The sequence below is a fragment of the Plecotus auritus genome (genome assembly GCF_963455305.1).
Source record: "Plecotus auritus genome assembly, chromosome: 7".
Classification (NCBI taxonomy): domain Eukaryota; kingdom Metazoa; phylum Chordata; class Mammalia; order Chiroptera; family Vespertilionidae; genus Plecotus; species Plecotus auritus.
The window spans coordinates 46787875-46808260 of NC_137774.1; the positions used below are offsets into that span (position 1 = coordinate 46787875).

At 45.7% G+C, this 20386-nt stretch overlaps 1 protein-coding gene across 2 annotated transcripts in view; it reads left to right on the forward strand.

Moving 5' to 3' along the window:
- USP43 (ubiquitin specific peptidase 43) overlaps nt 1-20386 on the forward strand; it is a gene marked incomplete at its 5' end in the record, with an annotated part of 48731 nt that overhangs the window by 13180 nt on the left and 15165 nt on the right. For both annotated transcript variants that reach the window (XM_080679535.1, XM_080679536.1), the window contains 6 exons: nt 3288-3380; nt 5292-5427; nt 8968-9103; nt 10586-10721; nt 13851-13969; nt 16720-16816. In XM_080679535.1, the coding sequence (XP_080535661.1) occupies nt 3288-3380; nt 5292-5427; nt 8968-9103; nt 10586-10721; nt 13851-13969; nt 16720-16816 (717 nt within the window). The remainder of the gene's footprint in view (nt 1-3287; nt 3381-5291; nt 5428-8967; nt 9104-10585; nt 10722-13850; nt 13970-16719; nt 16817-20386) is intronic.

Consider the following 20386-nt stretch of genomic DNA (forward strand, 5'->3'; position numbering starts at 1 on the left):
GGTGGTCATGTGAAGGCATTGACATAATTTACAAAGTGATCCCCCCAATAAGGCTAGTTCTCACCTGGCACCACGCATAGTTATTACAATTTATTGACTATGTTCCTTATGCTGTACCTTACATTTCCAGGACTTTTTTGTAACTGCCAATTAGTACATCTTTTTGTTGTTGTTGTTGTTAATCCTCAACCGAGAATATTTTTTCCATTGATTTCTAGAGAGAGTAGAAGGGAGGGGGAGAGAGAGAAACATCATTTGAAAGCGGAACATCATTTTGAGAGAGAAACATTGATTGGTTGCCTCCCGCGTGTGCCCTGGGGATCGAACCTGCCACTTCTCAGTATGCAGGCTGATGCTCTAACCACTGAGAAACTGGTAAGGGCTAATTAGTACATTTAAAAAAATATTTTTATTGATTTCAGAGAGGAAGGGAGAGGGAGAGAGAGAGAAACATCAGTGATGAGAGAGAATCTATTGGCTGCCTCTTGCATACCCCCCCACTGAGGATTGAGTCTGAAACCTGGGCATGTTCACTATCCTGGAATCAAACTGTAATCTGGTTCATAGGTCAATGTTCAACCACTGAGCGACACCAGCCGGGCTAACTATTTCAGCTTAATCCTGTCATCTTTTTCACCCAGCCCCCAACCTCCCTCCCATCTGGCAACCATCAGTCTGTTCTCTGTATCTATGAGTCTGTTTTTTTTGTTTGTCCATTTATTTTATTCTTTAGATTCCACATATAAGTGAAATCGTAGGGTATTTGTCTTTCTCTGTCTCATTTTACTTAGCACAAGGTATTACAGTGTTTTAAGGAAAGCACTAATTGCAGTGAGAGGTCAGAAAGGGGAGAAACACCGGTGGGCTTCTCAGAGGGGGTGTGCCTTTGGATGGGCTCTGAAGGATGACTAGGATCGAATGGGAGGGAACATAGTCAACAAGAATGAAACATGCTTAGAGGTGGGAATGAGCACAACGATCAGGATCCGGGGAACCCACTGTTTCAGAGAACCACCTCTAAGGGACATGCTCGCCCATATATTTTACCGTTTATTCCTTCTAGGAGCCTCAGAAGGTGAGTCACAGTCAGGGAGGTTGGGCTTTTTGTGAGCTCACGCATAGTAAGTGGCAGAACCAGGGTTTGACTTTGAGAGATCTCTGAAGCACAAGTCCTGCTTTTGCTTTCTTCATACTTCGTCCTCTTCAGTTGCTTTTCCACCTCCCCTTGTCGCAAGGGAAGTGCTGCTGCTACTTCAGTTCCATGGAAACTGCCCTCTCATATTATGGACACCAAACTGGCTTGAAAATCATTTTCATCTGGATGTTGCAGCCAGTCTTTCTTCAAAGGTGTCGTCATCATTATGGTTGGCTGAGTAGACATTAGTTCCACTGCCAGTGAGCGGGTGAAGCTGGCCAGGTTTGAGGTGTGAAGTGTGCATTTGGCAGCCGGGAGAGTCAGAGTGGTGGGCTGTTCAGTGTCGAAGCCGCGGGCTCATTCCTGGCGTTTGGAACTGGGGGAGCAGAGCTGTGCGAGGTGGCAGCTGACTGCTGGGCGTTACAACAGAAGCAGGTGACCGGAGAGCCACCCCCTCAGGGAGATGGGCGAGTGCACACTGAAGGGCAGCGGGTGATTTCCTGCCCCTTCCCCCTGGGGCTGCTGGGGAACACGAGGACAGGGCGTGAACGCGCTGGAGGGTGACAGGGCCCCTCAGGCCCGTGGAGGGGTAGCTGGGAACTTCTGGAGTTTCTGTAAGAGTGACACTCCCCTCTCTCTGTTGGTCCCACTCTGTCCTTACTCCTCATCCTCTGAGAAACAGCTGTATTTCACATCCTTTCTGGAGCTTATTGTGCCCGCAATAGGTTTTCTTCATCCTTCAAAGATAAAATTAGACCCTTGTATGTTTTTTCCAATCCACACATCTCTTGCTTCCTGATAGAGATTCATGGCTCAATATAGAGGCCTATACTGAGCCAATTTTAGTAGATTAAAAAAAAAAAACACAAAATATTCTTTTCCATTTGTTTGCTTAAGTGTGAGACAGGGATTTGGAAATTTCCCAACAACACAAATGCATTCTTTAAGCCTCTGCTATGTGTAGGTATGTGATGGGTGACGTGGGAGAAGGACTGGAAGGGAAACGGGGTGGTGAGACCCCACAATGCCAGGTCCCCCCGGTGGCGGGAGCTTGATGTCTGATACACAGCTTTTTACCAAACCATTACCAGGATTTCCTGAAGGGCAGTTTATCAGAGGCAGTGAGAGTGATTGAGCGTTGCATACTTGGGTCTGTTTTCTAAAATCAGTGTTGGCGTCTGTAGGCTTGTATCCAGGAGGGCGACCTGCTAAGAGCAGACCACGCGGGTTGCTGGGGGCAACATCTGGAAAACCTCCCAGGTCCTTGCCTGTCCCTCATCTTTTCTATTTTGTTTGCTCAACAGAAAACCCATCAAGCAGGGCGGGTGCTTTCCACGGAGTTGGGAACCCTGTTTTTTTTGTTTGCTATCCTCACAGAAGGATTATTTTTCCATTGATTTTTAGAGAGAGTGGAAAGAAGTGAGGAGAGAGAGACACACACATCAATTGGTTGCCTCCCACATGTGCTCCCACTGGGGCCGGGGATCGACCCAGCATCCCAGGTATGTGCTCTTGACTGGGAATTGAACCTGCCACCCTTCGGTGCATGGGTGGATGCTCTGTCCACTGAGCCACACCAGCCAGGGCGGGAACCCTTGGGCTGTCTAGAGGAGAGAGCAGACTGCCAGTGGGCGGCTCTTCCATGTTCCCAAGGAAGTCAGTGTAGCTTTGGGATCAGGAATGTAGCATCCAGAAATCCCTTATGTCTTGGAAGAAATGGTGCATTTCGTGATTAAGGAAGGAAGTTGGAGCACCCATGTGGAATATGAAAGTTGCACTTCGCTTTCAAAGGCACTAAAGTGAGGGAGCGTTAACTTTAAAAGGGTTTAAAGACTATAAATAATGTGAAGTTTCAGCCACGGAGTAGCATTGTCAGGACTTGTGGCTGGGGAACAGCCCACTGTGTGGATATACTACGTTCTGTTTATTAACCCATTGGTGGTCACTTGGGTTGTTTTCACCCTTTGACTGCTGTGAATAATGCTGTTAGGAGCATTTGTGTACAAGTATTTGTCTGAATATTTGTTTTCAGTTCTTTTGGACATTTACCTAGGAGTGGAATTGCAATGGTAATTCTGTATGTGACTTTCTGAGCAACCACCAGACAGTTCAGGTGTGATTACACGTCCATCTCTGTTCTTTGTCCTCACAGATCTTCCTTGACCTGTCCCCACTGCCTGAAGCAGAGCAACACCTTCGACCCATTCCTGTGTGTGTCCCTGCCTATCCCCTTGCGCCAGACCAGGTAGGCGAGTGCTGTGCCCAGTGCACCTGACCTCCTTCCTCCTTTTGCAGCTGCATCTGTCTCTCTTACTTCTCAGCCAGTGTTTTTCCTAGAAACCAGCCTTATAGCTGGGTGACATTCAGTTACTGAATGTGACAAATAAAGTGAAAGGTTACTGTGTCCTCTTTTAGCTGAAGAAGAAATTATACACAGTGCTTTTGTTTATCAGCACCTGGCTTATGTCTCTGGCCCGTTCAGAAGCTGGCATGGGCCAATGGGTACTAGTTGGTCAGATGGGCAACCCAGAGAAAACCTGTCACCACCTGCCTTTCCTTGCTTTATTCCCCCTCCTTTCTCCTTTTTGTGAAGGTGTAGGAAAAGGCTTATCTAAGGAGCAAAGATAAAGGAAAAGGGTGATTGGGGGAGATGAGAAAAAGAAGAGAGAGGAGTCAGGATTAGGCAAGAGCCATGTGGGGCCCAGCTTTATATAAGGAGGAAGCGCATAGTGCAGGCTTCCCAGCAGTGCAGGTCTGTCTTCACAGTGACCATAGGCACCTGGCCAGAGTCAGCCTCACGGAACTTTAGTGAGCTCTCAGATGGGGCACCTTCACTGGCATCAAGATGGTGGCATTTGCCCATTTGGCTCAGTGGATAGAGAGTCGGCCTGCGGACTGAAGAGTCTTGGGTTCGATTCCAGTCAAGGTTAGGTACCTCAGTTGCAGGCTCGATCCCCAGCTCCGGTCGGGGCACGTGCAGGAGGCAATCAATTGATGTGTCTCTCTCACAAAGATGTTTCTCTCTCTCTGTCTCTCCCCCTCCCTTCCACTCTCTCTAAAAATCAATGGAAAAATCCCCTTGGGTGAGGATTAACCAAAAATAATAATAATAAAATTAGATGGTGGCATTTCTTCCTGTGTTCCCCACCTCTGTCTGTACCATTTCTCTTGCTCTCTGTTGAGATCCTCCATCTGTAGGATGCAGCTGAAGGCACTACAGCCTCATCAAGCCTTTCCTGGCATCTTAATCCTTTTCCGCTCTGAATTCCTGTGCTGCAAATAGTTTATGCCACACATGGAACAGGGGCTTGTCCTGTCACCAGTGACACCATCTGATGATGTCTGCTGGTAGATAGATGTGAGTTAAGGTTCCTGACTTGATTCATCATAGCACATCGGTTAGGCCCAAGGACTCTGGGACCTGACTGCCTTGTTTCAAATCCCAGCTCTATTAGTTAGCTGTGTGAATTGGGTAATTATAGAGCAGGAGAGACGGGAGCTGGAGGAGTGAGGCCCAGTGAGCTGGTGGGGATAGTAGGGAGTGGGGCCAGCCAAGGGCCCTGTCTCATCCATCACCCAGGGAGAATTTAAAAAATGAAGGAGGGCAGCATCGGTAGTGTTGAACCAGACTGAAGGAGAATCTTGAAGATTATCTAGTTAACAAATAGAACCTTGAGACTGTAGGTCTGTGTTGTGATTATTAATCGAATACCTTTTTAAAAAATAGATTTTTATTGATTTTAGAGAGGAAGGGAGCGGGAGAGAGAGATAGAAACATCAATAATGAGAGAGAATCATTGATTGGCTGCCTCCTGCACACCCCACACTGGGGATTTAGCCCACAACCTAGGCATGTGCCCTTGACCGGAATCAAACCTGGGACCCTTCAGTCCGTAGGCTGACGCTCTATCCGCTGAGCCCAACCAGCTAGGGCGTAAATAAAATACCTTTTATTTTTAACTTGCTGGAAAAGTACTCAGCTGGTATCTGTGGAGAATTGGCTCTCCAGTGCCACCTGATGACAGTGTACCTGAAATATAGTGACCTGCCCTGGAAGCAGAGAGAAGCCCAAGTGCTGAACTTGACCTAGTGTCAGTGGTGTTGGTGACAGTTCATCTCAGTCCTTTAAGGATGTGGACTCTTTCCTCTTTTACAGGTTCTTGAGCATCACCTTGGTCTTCTCCTCTCAGAGCCAGCGGTTCCTGCGGGTGGGCCTGGCAGTGCCCATCCTTAGCACAGTGGCAGCCCTGAGGAAGATGGTGGCCCAGGAAGGCAACATCCCTGTGGATGAGGTCTGATGGAAGCGCCTGGGGCCTGGTCACTGGAGGGCGAGATGCTCACTGAGCCAGCTGTCTAGGTTGCTTAGGCTAATTTCTGGTTCTCAGGTGACTCCAGCGTGATTCATGAGTTTCTGTTTGATTAGTCATCCCTGGTGTCTGTGATGACTAGGTCTTAACCTCTCTGGGCATTTACATAGAATAACCAGAAAAAGACTCTACCTTTGTCTTCCAGGACAGTGGTGGTGTTTGCAACTACAGTTATTCCACAATCGCTACCCCTCAGCAGTGCTTAATAAGCGCTGGGTACTACTCTATGAACTTTATATCTGTAGCCAATTTAATTCTCACAACATCCTGTGAAGTAGATACAGCAGTTGTCCTCATTTACCACTGAGCAAAGAAGAGGAATGGAGAGGTTGGGTGACTTGCCCAGGGTCACACCGTTGAGCCAGGATTTGAACACGGATGGTTTGATTTCAGAGCCTGAGCCACTAGTCTATATTTTCACTCCCAAGAATATAAGCCAGGTTGTCGAAGGGGCAATCAATGAAATGTGAGGACCACTGAGGGAACTGAGGATGTGGAACATGAGAGGGGTACTCAGGGGAAAGTGGGGTTGGCTATGCTCTACCTCTTTTTTAAAGGAGGCTTGGTAGAGAGATTGGATTCTCTGTGACTTTGGAGGACAGAGCTTGTAACAGGGGTCCCCCCATGAAAGGACGGGGTAGAGGTGATGGTGGTGAGAATCACTGTGGCATGAAGGGAAGGGCTCAGAACGGGGCTTTAATTGTGATTCAGTTACTTTCTAGTGTTCTGACCTGGGACAAAGTAATTGGTCCTCTGTTTCTTTAATTGTAAAAGGGAAATTTTGTACTTTCTTAAAGACCTCATGGGAGTTTTTTTCAAATTAAAAAATACCTTTAACCTTTTTGTTAAGGAATAATACACATACAATAAAGTATACATGCTTTAAGGTTAAAATCTGTTGACATTTTACCTGCATGTACATCCTGTAAAACACTATGATTACTGAGCCTTTCCATCACCCCAGTGCTCCTTCCTGTCTCCACCCAGGTCCCTCTGACCTGTACAGTCACTTTATAAGGATCTCAAGTGGGTAAAACTCTGTGTTTCTTGCTTTGTGCTCTATGGGGGTCTATTGAGAAAATGAGAGAGAAGAGAGTAGGACAGTAGGTGAGAATCTTGGAGGGAAAATCTATAATAATAAAAGCATATTATGCTAATTAGACCAGACGTCCTTCCGGGATGAAGCTGGGGCTGCAGCCACAGCATCAAGGCAGCTGTCTCGGCTGCGAGGGGAGGGATCGAGGCAGCTGTGGCTGCAAAGGACTACTCTTTTTTTTAAATTTTTTTACTTATTTCAGAGAGGAAGGGCAAGGGAGAGAGAGAAACATCAATGATGAGAGATAATCATTGACTGGCTGCATCCTGCATGCCCCCTACTGGGGATCAAGCCTGCAACCCAGGCATGTGCCCTTGACTGGAATCAAACCTGGGACCTTCAGTCCACCAGCCGACACTCTATCCACTGAGCCAAACCAACTAGGGCTGCAAAGGCCTACTCTTGCACTGATTTCGTGCATCGGGCCTCTAGTGTCAGTAATAAAAGATCAAAAGTCTGAGAGGTAGAGTTTGAATAGTTAAGAGAATGAAAGGACTGTCGGGGAATTTGAAAGGTGTGACCTGTTTGTTCAGGAAGATACATATCACTTTTGCGATTCCTAAGTGAAGAGAGCGCACTTTGATTGGAACTTAAAATCTATCTGACATTTAGTTTTAACTGGCATATTTATTCATTTATATTATATATGATCATTGACATATTTGGACTTATTTTTATGCTTTCTATTTACCCTACTTTTCCTTTTTTTTTTTTTTTCCCTTTATTGCTTCTTTTGGATTGAGCAATTTTTCTTCATTTCATTTCTTCAGGTTTGGGGCATATACATTATATTTCTATGCTCTTATTGGTTATCATTAAGATGTCAACATGCAGCTCTAGCCGGTTTGGCTCAGTGGATAGTGTGTCGGCCTAAGGGTCCCAGTTTCGATTCTGGTCAAGGGCACATGCCTGAGTTGCAGGCTCGATCCCCAGTAGGGAGCATGCAGGAGGCAGCCGATCAATGTTTCTCTCTCATCATTGATGTAGCTATCTCTCCCTCTCCTTTCTTCTCTGAAATCAATAAAATTATATTTAAAAAAAGTCAACATGCATAATTAACAAAGTCTTATGTTAATTTTCCCAAGCAACACAGGGATCTCGGCATGCTTTAATTTTCTTTATACCTTTTTGATTTAGATATTATTGTAGATGATAATCCCTCCTCCCTGTTCTTTCTTGTAGTAGTAGTTTAGTTGTTATTATAGGTTTTCAGGCGTCCTCAAACTACGGCCCACAGGCCACATGCGGCCCGCCGAGGACATTTATTCAGCCCACCGGGTGCTGCTGCCTGTCCTGCTTAGCAGCCGACTTGTCCCGGGCCCGCAGTGTGCATAGGAATTTGTTCATAGTTTTTTTTTTAAACTATAGTCTGGCCCTCCAATGGTCTGAAGGACAGTGAACTGGCCCCCTGTTTAAAAAGTTTGAGGACCCCTGGATAGTCACTGCATATTTACATTTACTAATGTTTACCTTTTTGTGGTTTATCGTTTCTCCTTAAAACTCAAGTATTGCTCTGGATTTAGTGTTTTGGTTTTTTTTTAAACCCTGAAATGTATCTTTTATAAGAGAATTTTCAGCCACTGTGCCTTGAATGGTTTGTATGCACTGAGATGTTGATTCCTTTAGCCCTGGAGGTGACAAAGTTGGGACTGGGGCATCCAGGACCCTCAATGCAGTCACCCCTCTTTTCCTCTACAAAACCAGATTCTTCTGCTTACCTCAGTGTTCCATAAAAATATTTTTAATGTATGTGATAGTGTAAAAAATGTTGGCAGTACACTTTAGAAATTCTTTCAATGGAGATCTGAAGAAGATTTTATTTTATGCCCATCTTGCATGATACTTTAGCTGGGTATTAAAATTTAGATTTTCAACTCTCCCCACCCCCCCAACCCTTCTCTAGGCCAGTGTGATATTCTGTTGTTGCAGTTGAGATGTCTGTATTTAATCTAATTGTTATATCTACTGTATTTTGGTATTAAAAATAAGTAGTATTTCTCACTAGCTAGAAGGGAGGGGAGGGTAAAAGACAATTTTAAATCTATCAGTCTCTTTTCTTATTAAAAACAAATTTTTAAAAATTTTCAATTATAGTTAACATTCAATATTATATTAGTTTCAAGTGTACAGAATAGTGGTTACACATTTATATAACTTATGAGGTAACCCCCTTACCCCCATGAGTACCCATCTGACACCATACATAGTTATTGCAATATTATTGACTCTATTCCCTATGCAGTACTTTACATCCCCATGACTATTTTGTAACGGCCAATTTGTACTTCTTAATCCCTTCACTTTTAGATTTCTTATTTGTTAAGTTCCCTTGGAGAAATCAAGATGGAAAATGATCCTTCTCATTCCAGGTGATCTTGGTTGAACTGTGCCCCAGTGGATTCCAGCGGTCTTTCTTTGATGAAGACGACCTGAACATGATAGCAGAGGGAGATAACGTGTATGCCTTCCAAGCCCCTCCACCACCCGGCCAGGAGACACTCGCAGGTACAATAGTGCTTGAATATTGTGGGTTTCAGGTTTGAGAGAGTACTCATTGGGTCCTGAGGCATAAGACATTTAGTTTTCATACTTGGAGGCTTATTTTCTCTGATATTTGTTGTGCAGATGGTTGATTACTTTAAAATATTCAATGAATACAGGGGCTTTCAAGACCTTCGTGAGTATCAGAGTCACCTGGAGGGCTTGTTTGAGCAGATTTCTGAGCCCTACCCACAGGGTTTCTTTCTGATTCTCTAGTCCTGGGGTGGGGCCTGAGAATTTCCAAGTGAAACAAGTTCCCAGGTGGTGTTGCTGTCCTGAGAGCACACTCTGACGAGCATTAATCAGAACAGGTACAGGTTAGTCTTTGTTTTCAGACTCCAGAGATTCAAGATCTGTGCTTAAAGTAAACATTTTATAAGTTTGACCAGCGGATGGCCAAAGAGGTTATAAATGACTTTTTGTTAACAGTTCCACTTCCCGATGCTTGGCTTTCCTAAACTTTGGATTGGCTAAGATGGCCAATACCTGACAATCTTGCATTGCAGGTTAGTATACATTTTGGCTCAATTAATCAGTCAAGGACCCTGTGCCAGTGTCACCATATCCCCAGACAAATCCTGTGCCCACGCCCTGCATCCTCAGCGAGTCTAGGTGACAGGTGTGGGGACCAGGTGTCTACGGGGGTTCTGGGTCAACAGAGACTCTGGGCAAGGAATCTGGAACAGGACATTGACTGGCCCTGATTACGCTGTAGCTCAGTGAAACAAGCCCTCATTTCAAATTCAATCATAGGTGACACATCTGTGCCTTAAAAGTCAAATTTTCAGAATCGACTGGAAATTGAGGAAAGTGCAGATCCCCTGCTTCCCCAAGGGTAAAGATTCCTACCTGCTCAGTGTGCTTCTTACGGGGACTTTCTAAGACTGTGGATACTCTGTGGCTCTGATCAGGTGTACGAGCATCCACAATCATTTTGGAGTATTTTTCACATTGGCTTTGAAAAGTGTTCATTAAAATCCCTACCCTCATTTTTTAATTACTGGCTGAACACAACACAAATTCTCTACTATTTATATGATCTTCGTGTGCCAGGTGCCAATGGCACAAGTGTCAAGAACCTTCTATCTCTTCCCCTAAAGTGCTCTAGTGTCTCCTAAGGGTGGTTAAGAGAACGGAGGCCTAGAGAAGCAGGGTTTTTTTTTTTTTAAATATATTTTATTGATTTTTTACAGAGAGGAAGGGAGAGGGATAGAGAGTTAGAAACATCGATGAGAGAGAAACATCGATCAGCTGCCTCCTGCACACCCCCTACTGGGGACGTGCCCGCAACCAAGGTACATGCCCTTGACCGGAATCGAACCTGGGACCTTTCAGTCCGCAGGCTGATGCTCTATCCACTGAGCCAAACCGGTTTTGGCGAGAAGCAGGGTTTTGACCCAGCGAAGTAGCTCCTTGAAGAATACAAATGTAGTTCTCTCTCTCCAGCTCCTTCACCTGGTCTGTCCGTGTCCCCTCGCTTGGTATCCCGTGCAGGTCAGCGGTTGTTCCTGCCTGCCCACGGGGAGAACAAGGTGCTAATCCTCTGCTGTAACCTGGTGGGGTCAGGGCAGCAGGCGAGCAGGTATGTTTCATTGCATCCTTTTTACGTGACGTCTGGGATGTGTACTTGGAATTCTGTCTAGAATAATTCTAATTTGATTAACCATTTTCAAGGTTAATCAACTAGGAATAGGGACTGGAATAATTTAAGCAGATGGCAAACATTGTCCTTAACAATTAAACATTGAAAGCTTTTAAAGTTAAGTTCAGGGACAATTATTCTTGTTTTCACCACTATTATTTTCTACTACAGGCCCGGTGCATGAATTCATGCATGGGTGGGATCCAGCTGGCCCACCCCGATGGGGGCCCATTGGGCGGGGCTGGCCGTGGGGTCTAATGCTGGAAGCTATAGATTACCCCCAGCTGGATCTAATTATACTTGAAGGATGGCCAAAAGAAAACCCACAACAGAACTGTTTTGCATTTCACGTGCCATGAGATGAAGTTGTTTATGTGTTGCTTGCAAACCTTTATCAAGATGGATGATGGCCCTTGAGTGATTTTTGCGTTCTTCCCGGGGCTCTGCCCTGAGTTTCCCAGTATGATCTTCATGTCTGTTTGTTTACATGTTTTTCTGTTTTTGAATGTGCCCACCCTTTGCTGTTGCTCCTGGCAGCCTGTGGGCCGCTCCTTTTAAAGATATATTGAAAGCTCACCTAATCTGCAAGCACCACAATTTCCCCAAATCCCCACCCGGCCTCTCTACATTCCTCAGCAAAGGGCTGCCATCCCATTAATGCTTAGGTCGCCCTTTTGGTTAACTTGGAAGGTCTCCTGGGGCTGTGGGCCGTGGAGGGAGAATTCCACACCTTGGCTGCAGTATCAGCAGAGCCCTCTGGAGACTCTGTTCGGGGACAGAAGGGACTGATAATTATTTTCTTGTGCTTTCACGAAATGTACATGCACCAAGGAGCCAGGCAGTGATTTAGGGGTGTTGGGGGCCGATAGGGCCGATAGGGCCGGGCTGGCCGGGGAGTGGGGGTGGGGGACAATTGGGGCCCGGATCAGGCTGGTTGGCTGCCGCAGTGCGCATCATAGACACCGGTCATTTTGGTTGTTCCACTGTAATGGTCGCTGGGCTTTTATATATATAGATTGTGTACTAAGGCTTGGGCAGTATGGTAAGACAAGGAAAAAGAAACTGGCTCTGTAATTGTAAGGAGATACAATGACAACTATTTGCAGATCCACTGTCCAGAGAACCAAGAACTTGAAAATGATTAAAACTAACAAAAGAGTTTAGGAAAGTGACTGGCTACATAACTAATACACAAAAGCAGATACTTTTTTTATATAGTCCAAATAAAATGTTTAAAAGATATATGGCTCCAATAAAAACGTTTTAGATTGATAAAATGTAAAATTTATCTGGACTAATAAGCTTGTAAGAATAGTCAGAAAATATTGGGGGAGGGAAAAATGAAGAAGAGGGATTGTTCTATTAGAACAGAATGAAGTTGTGATTATTAAAATATTGTGATACAGGTAGAAGAATAGATATTTAAATCAATGGAACAGACGAGGCCAAAGTATATTTAAGTATTATGTTATAGACATGGTATATTTCATATTACCATATAGGGAGTGAATTATTCTATATAAAATGCTGACTTAATTGATTTCTTTTTAAATTTTATATAATCAATTTTTTACTCCCACCATAAATTCACATGTGTAAATTCCAGATTGATTAGAGGGGTGATTATAGTAAAGGAAACCATAAAATAGCTTGAAGATAATGTAGGGGCATATTTGTCTTTGGGTGGGGACTATTTTAACACTTAAGTCAGGGTGTATAAAAGAACAGGATAATGTTTTAAATACATTTACAATTTTGAACTAAAAGCAAATTTGAAAGGCAAAGCACAAAGAGGAAACATATTGGCATCATGTGACAGATAAAGGATTCAGATCATCATATAAAACCTAGCTCTCAGATAAGGTAGAGAAATGCTCTTTTAGTAAAACGAGCTTCAGAGATTAACATGAATTTCCAGAAGAAACACAAGCTGAAGTTAAAATATGCCGCTTCATGTGCTAGTAGAAGAAGTTCTGACTGCAACAGCAAGATGCTATTCTTAACCTTTCAGGTTGTTAAACAAATTTTAAGATTAGCGATACTCCTTCTGGGCAGGTGCTCTTCTGGAGGGCAGCTTTGGTCTTGCATTTCTACTAATTAGTCATGTGCACCCCAAGGTGTGTGCATAAGAGTACATGTCCTGTTATAAGCAAACACTGTTTAAAAAGTTGGAAGCAATCTGAATGCCTAATAGTAGAGGACAAGGCAAATAACCCGATCTGTCCGCACAACAGTGCGTGGCCCAGTGTGCTTGCCTGTCCCGACACAGCACCTGAGACTTGTGAAAAGTTTATTCTACAGCTTCACATTCTTTCTTTTTTAAAAAAATATTTTCATTGATTTCAGAGAGGAAGGGAGAGGGAGAGAGAGATAGAAACATCAATGATGAGAGAGAATCATTGATCGGCTGCCTCCTGCACACCTCCTACTGGGGATCGAGCCCGCAACTGGTGCATGTGCCCATGATTGGAATCGAACCCGGGACTTTCAGTCCACAGGCCGATGCTCTATCCACTGAGCCAAACTGGCGAGGGCAGCTTCACATTCTTAACCCACTGACTTTTCACAAAACCATGTGTGGTGTGGTCACAGGACAGTCAGCAGTCAGGGATGTGCCTGGAGTTCCCATGGCTGAGCTGGAACTGACCCTTCGGGTGTTCTCAGCATTGGAAGCCACTGCAGCATGTCCATCAGCATGGGTCATGAAACCTTTCCCAGGGATGAGGATAGTCCCGATGCACAAAGCAGCAGTGCCGGCTGGGCTGGTTCCCTCTGGCTTTACCTCTGCCCTGCTTTCCTCTGGCTGCAACGCTCTCCTGCTCTGCGCTCTTCTATGGGGAGAGAGTTTCCCAGCCGCTGAGCACGGGCAGCATCTGTTTGCCCTGCAGTGTCTCCTCGGCCTCTGTTTCCACCTCAGTGTCTCCACTGGCAGCAAGGTTCTCTGACGGGCAGTTTTGTGTTATGCCTGGTGTTAAGCTCTGAGCCAGTGGAGAGGAGCCATGATAGAGCAAAGGTCACACGTGTTGGTTTTTCCTCTGCTGAAATAACCCGATGTCCTTGGATTTTCAGATTTGGGCCACCATTCCTGATCAGGGAAGACAGAACCATCTCCTGGGTCCAGCTCCAGCAGTGCATTCTCAGCAAGGTCCGCCATCTCATGAAGGGCGAGGCCCCGGGACAGCAGGTCAGTGCATGTGTGTGCACGTATGGCAGGTCAGTGAGTGTGTGTGTTTGTGTGTGTGTGCGCATGTGTGTGTGAGGCAGGTCAGTGTGTGTGTGTGTGTGTGTGTGTGTGTGTGTGTCTGTTGTGAGCGGGTGGAGATGGGGTGGGAAACCAGGAGTAGCTCAGGAGAAACCAGAGTTTGCTATTCATAAGTATTCACGTTATTGTATAAAATAATTTTGATTTATGTGCAAGGAAATAACCAATTTATGACCCGTAGTGGCTCACTCTTCACGGCCTTACAAAATACCTTTCATGGACAGAGCTTTTTTCTCGTTAAATCTTACAAAACACCGTTGGAATAAAGAGTGGGATTTACATTATTCTTCTCACTTTTGTACATTTATGGGTTACCGTAGGACAGCTTATTGTAATAAATTGTAACTTTTATGTTTGCATCAAAAACTTCAAGGGACTTCAGCTATAATTAATGTGGAATATTGAAATTGATGTTCCTGTCCAAATATAGAGCCTAATTTTAAAATAGTTTTGTCCCGTTTTTGAATAACAGAGAGAAACTCTAGGGAAAACACCTTTTTGCCTTGCATTTATTTATTTCAGGTTGGTAGTTTTCAATGAAAACAACGTATTTTGAAACCAATTCCTGTAGCTCCTATAGTATCGGGAACCATTCCCATGGCTGCCTGGCCCAGAAGATGTTGACATTTTTAGGGACAGGTCAGTAGCTTTGTCCGCCCTCCCCTCCCACCCCAGCTATTCTCTTAGAACTTTTCATTTGGGGGATATACCAAACTTAGTGATAATTCCTCATAATTCACGTTGCTTCGTGCTCAGGGAAAACCATACATTTAATTTAGGATTTACTCCAAATACCACTTTGTTAAAGACCTTGCCTACATTGGTACCCATCATTAGTTCTAAGGGACTTTGCTCTTGTTCTGCCCAGCAGCTCTGCCAGAGCCCAAATTAGAAACACGGCTTCTCTCTAAGTAGGTCACGGTATCTAGGAATAGCTTTAGCCTCCCCCAAACCCTGTGCCCCTGATTCTTGAAAGTGGATGAACCACTGTCATGTGAACACTGAACCCAGCTGGCCCATTCTCTGCTGGACACATGTGGGCCTCTGCCTCTGCACCCTGCAGTCATTTTGACTTTAGAAACCAATCAAGCAATCGGTGGTGCCAGCAAAATTCTATTACAGGTCACCTCCACCTCAGCTGTGGACGCCTTTCCAGTCGTTGGTAAACGTGTGGTTGGAAGGATTTTCTGTAGGAATAATGAATGCTGAATGGTTGGTTGTGAGCTTCCCACACTAGCCCACCCGTGTAACTCAGAAGGCTTTTAGTAATATATTCAATACTGGCTCCATAGGCTAATCATTTGGAAAGAATACGTTCAGAATTCACATCCTTGAACGGAAGAGATGAAAAATAGTGAGCATATAGCAGAGGTTCTAAAATGAATTTCTCCAGCCAAGGAGAGAGGACAGGAAAGTGACTCTTACATAAATGACCTATTTGCTGGACAGGCTTACCTTTCGTGAATTATGATAGAAGAGAGTTATCATTGTCGAGGCATGTTTATGGCGACTGTGTAAACTTACTTTGAGTGCAGGCTGGGTAAGCTGCCTCCACACAGTGCCGAGGCCTTGATTGTGTTGTGTTGCCATCTAACCAGCAAAGCTCAACTAGGAGTGTCAGGAATAAGAGTCCCCCCAGGTTTAACTAGCTTCTCCTTAGGAAGCACAGCAGGTCCTCAAATAACAATGTATCATTCAACATTGTTTCATTATAACGCTGATGAAAAAAAAGATTTCTGGCTGGGGCCACTGTCTCTGTGGAGTCTGCACACCCCCCCCCCCACTCCTTGTGTGTGTGTGTGTGTGTGTGTGTGTGTGTGTGTGTGTGTGTGGTTTTCTCCCACATCCCAAAGATGTGCACATGAGGTGAAGGGTGTCTGAATTGTCCCAGTCTGAGTGAGTGTGGGTTTGAGTGGGGTGTGAGTGCCCTGTGATGGAAGGGTGTCCTGACCGGCATGGGTCCTGCCTTGTGCCCTGAGCTCCTAGCAGAGGCTCTGGCCACCCATGACCCTGAACTGGAATAACTGGGTTGGAAAAATCATTCTTTTACTTGTTTTCATTCATCTTTTTAAATGTTTATATAGATCATATTCATTTCAATGTTAAATAGTAGAAGTGTGTTGGGTCTTTATTTAGAAGTTTGATGGTATTTTTGGGACCAGAAGTATGCATTAGGAACTTAGAATAAAAACATAGCTGGTATTTCTTTATGTGGCTTGTTTTGAGGTGTTTACTTGGCATTTGGAATGTAAAATATACACTAATTTGCTTTTAGATTCTTGGCTCATTTTGGTAATTTGGTGATGATAATTTCTTAGAGTAAGTTAAATTACTGGTTAATAATTCATTAACATACTTGATTTATTTTTCCAGTGACTGTGCCAGCTTCTGTTCCAATGAAACACAAGTTATTTAAGAACAGCATGTTTATCCTTCAGGGAAATTTACTGTGTTAGACAGTGTTGGATCACTATGTTAAAAGAAACTGTGCATCTTTAAAAGCAGATGAAGCATTTGCACATCTAGGTTTTGAATACTAATTATTAAGGGAATATTCAAAATAGACTATAAACAAAAAGGCTTACATTTTTTGAGTAATGCATTTGCACTAGGAGTCTAATTTACAATAGCAGGCCTCATGACCCCCTCCCCCGTTTTTGTCTTGGCAGAACCCAGGGCCACTGTTCTCCATCCGGGTTGTGGGGCAATCCCTGGCCCTTAGCTACTTATCCCCACAGGACAGCAGGCCCCTCTGTCACTGGGCAGTTGACAGGTAAGGGGATGTTTCAGATTTGGTAAGAGTAAGAATGTGGTCTTATTTGTCCAGACTCCTTTGACGCTATGTGTCAATACCATTGATTACAATTGTAGCTACTCTCTGTAACTTACCTCTCCGGTGCCTGCCTCCGAGGCAGGTCCTTATACACGTAAGTGCTTGCAGTCCTTATGTGTAGGGAGGAAGTACGATGCTCACTTCAGAGATGAGGAGACACTGAGGTTCCCAGAGATCAGTTAACGTGCTCACACTCACATAGCTAGTTAATGGCCGAAGCCAAATTTGAACCCAGATCTGACTGAAAACCCCAAATTCATTCAATTAGTCATGTTTCTGAATTCAACCTGAATTCCCCCTCTGTGATAGGGAGAATTCTACCTGAGCCATCGGCCCCAAACTGTAGTCAGTTGTGGACTCTGGCTGAGGATGAAACCAGTGTGGCTGTGTCTCCCGTGGTTCTGACTTCCTGACTGTCCAGGTGCCCGCACACAGCCTTCCACTGGACACAGCCTTGCCCAGCAGCCCGCGGGCCAGCACAGGACCCGAGAGCCAGCTTTGCTCCTTTCCCACAGACAGACCCTCAGAAAGGGTCTCATTTCCTGGCTTGGTCAGCCAAGGCTGACTGAGTCCAGTGTCGTTGTGATGTTTTGGGTTATAATAAGACATACATATTTGGGGCTTCCAGTTCTGGCACAGAGCACCTAGAACCCTTAGGATTTCCTAAATGATGAAAGCATTGACGATGTCTTGTTATTATTCATAATGACCCCCTTTCAGCCACACCCAAGTGTGTGTAATGAGGTGACTCTTGGAAAGCACCTAAGGAGGGGGGCTGGATCCCCTGACCTTGGGGAGACGGAGAGGGGCTGGAGGGTGACTCTGTCCCACCAGTTAATGAGGTAATCAGTCATGACTATGTAATGAAGCCTCCATCGAAACCAAAAGGACATCATTTGGGGGGCTTTGGCCTGATGGGCACATGGAGGTGCTGGGAGGGTGGAGCCTGGGGAGGGTGTGGATGCTCCCCGCCCCTCCCCACATGCTTGCCCTGCTTGTCTCTTCCACTGGCTGCTCCTGAGTTAAGCCTTTTTATGATAAATGGGTGATCGAATTCGTACACTGTTTCTCCGAGTCCTGTGAGCTGCTCTAAGCAAATTAACTGAACCCGAGGAGGGGACACTTGGACCCTCCAAGCAATTATTGGGTTGGTCCGAAGCCCATGTGGCAGGCAACCCGGACTTGCTATTGGCGTCTGAGGTCGGGGACGGGGCTGGCAGTCTTATAGGACTGAGCACTTAGCCTGAGGCTTCTCCAGGTGGGGCGTGTCAGAACTGAGTTCATTGTTGGACGTTTGGGAAAAACACACTTGGAATTGGTGTCAGAACCTGAATTGGCATCAGACTTATAACAGGGACAGGCCCCTCCCTTTATAAAGAGACCAGGAACCAGGATAGGGGTGAGCTAGGAAGTTCTGTGCCCTATACTCCATCTGCACCCTCCTTGGCTGGTAGCTGCTATACCGAGTTAGGGAGGCAGGAGGCATGTCAGCTGGGCCTGCCTGGGTGTGAGAGGGAGACCGAGCCTGGGGTGGGGTGGAGGCTGTGGGAGGCCCCTTGAGGCACTCAGAGAGTTCCCTAGATGCCCGCTGGTTGGCCCAATCCGTGACAAAAACCCGAGAGGAAGCTTTAGAAGCTTTGGAGCAATGTGCTAGAGCAGTGGTCGGCAAACTCATTAGTCAACAGAGCGGCAAACCGCGGCTTGTGAGCCGCATGTGGCTCGCGAGCCGCAGTTTGCCAACCACTGTGCTAGAGCAATTAAAAACATGATGCATAGAATAATTTTTAATTGAACTTGTATTTTTATATCTTCCCTCCCCCCGTACATTTTTTTAAAAATATATTTTATTGATTTTTTACAGAGAGAAAGGGAGAGGGATAGAGAATTAGAAACATCGATGAGAAACATCGATCAGCTGCCTCCTGCACACCCCCTACTGGGGGTGTGCCTGCAACCAAGGTACATGCTCTTGACCAGAATCGAACCTGGGACCCTTCAGTCCACAGGCTGACACTCTATTCACTGAGCCAAACTGGTCAGGGCCAGTACATTTTTACTATATTAGTTTGCAGAAGTGTTAGTCTGCTCTGATTTGGAAACAAACTGAGACACGGGCCTGTCACTAGAGGTAGTCTGAGAATCACAGAAGAGTGTAGCTGCCCCCAGGCTGGCCCTGCTAAAGGGAGCCCTCCCCTGAGGCTGCAGCCCTTCCTCCCACCTTCAGCCACCCAGCCTGTCACCCCTCCCTCTCCACCCCACCCCCCTCCTTCCTTTCCACCCCCCACACACCCATCCCTCTCCTCAGCATCTGATAGCCTCAGTTTCTTGCTCCATTATCTGAGCACCTCCTTTTCCCCCTAGAAATTTATTTTTTAAAAATAATTCTTTATTACTGAAAGTATTACATATGCCCCCCCTTTTCCTCCATTGACCCCCTCCAGCCCCCCTCCCAACTCCTGCCCCAGGCCTTCAGCACCCTATTGTCTGTGTCCATGGGTTATGCATATGTGCATACAAGGTCTTTGGTTGATTACCTCCCACCCACCCACCCTGCCCCGCCTTCCCTCTGAGATTCAGCACTCTGTTCCATGCTGACTGGGTTCAGCCATCGGTGAAAAATTGTGACCAAATATACATAACTTGTAATTGACCATCTTAACATGTTTAAGTGGACAGTTCAATAGTGTTAAGTACATTTGCAGTGTTGTGCAACCATCACCACGATCATCTTCAGAACTTTTTCATCTTCCTAAACTAAAACCCTGTAGCCCTTAAACAATGACTCCCCTTTTCCCCCTCCCCTCAGCCCCTGGAAATCGCCATCCTACTTTCTGTCTGTGACTGTGACGACTCTAGGTACCTCATATAAGTGAATCACACAGTGCTCGTCCTTTTGTGACTGGCTTGTTGCACTTAGCACCATGTCCTCAGTGCGCATCCGCATGGTAGCATGTGTCAGAATTTCCTCTTTATAAGGCCGAATGATACTGCATTGTATGCATATACCGTGTTCTGCTTATCTCCGAGCAATTTCCTTTTTTCTTGGAGTGTTTCTCTTCCTCTCCGCCCCTAGAATATTGTGGGGCCTCGGCGTCCCAGCACAGCCCGCTATGTGCTCCTCCGCACTCCGTCCCTGGGCCATCTTGCCTGGGCTCTCCCTGACACCTTCAGGCCCAGGTCTCAGATGCAGACCCGCCCAGCCCACTGAGATGTCTCAGTGACATGGAAACTGGATGCTGGCCAATCGGAACTCCTCCTGGGAACCTTTCCGCTCCGGTCTCTGTGCCTAAACGGTGACCACCATCTACGTGCTCAGCGACCCAAGCTCGTAACCTGGGGATTCCTCCTCACTTTCTCCTTACATTTCACCCACGACCAGGTCTCCTTGTTCCAAATCCAGGGGATCCCTCAGATCTCTCGCCTCTCTACGTTTTCCACCATTGCCTGAGTTTAGGCCCTTAGCACCTCTTTGCTGGATGCCCAGAACCTCCACCCTGTCTGTCCTACCTG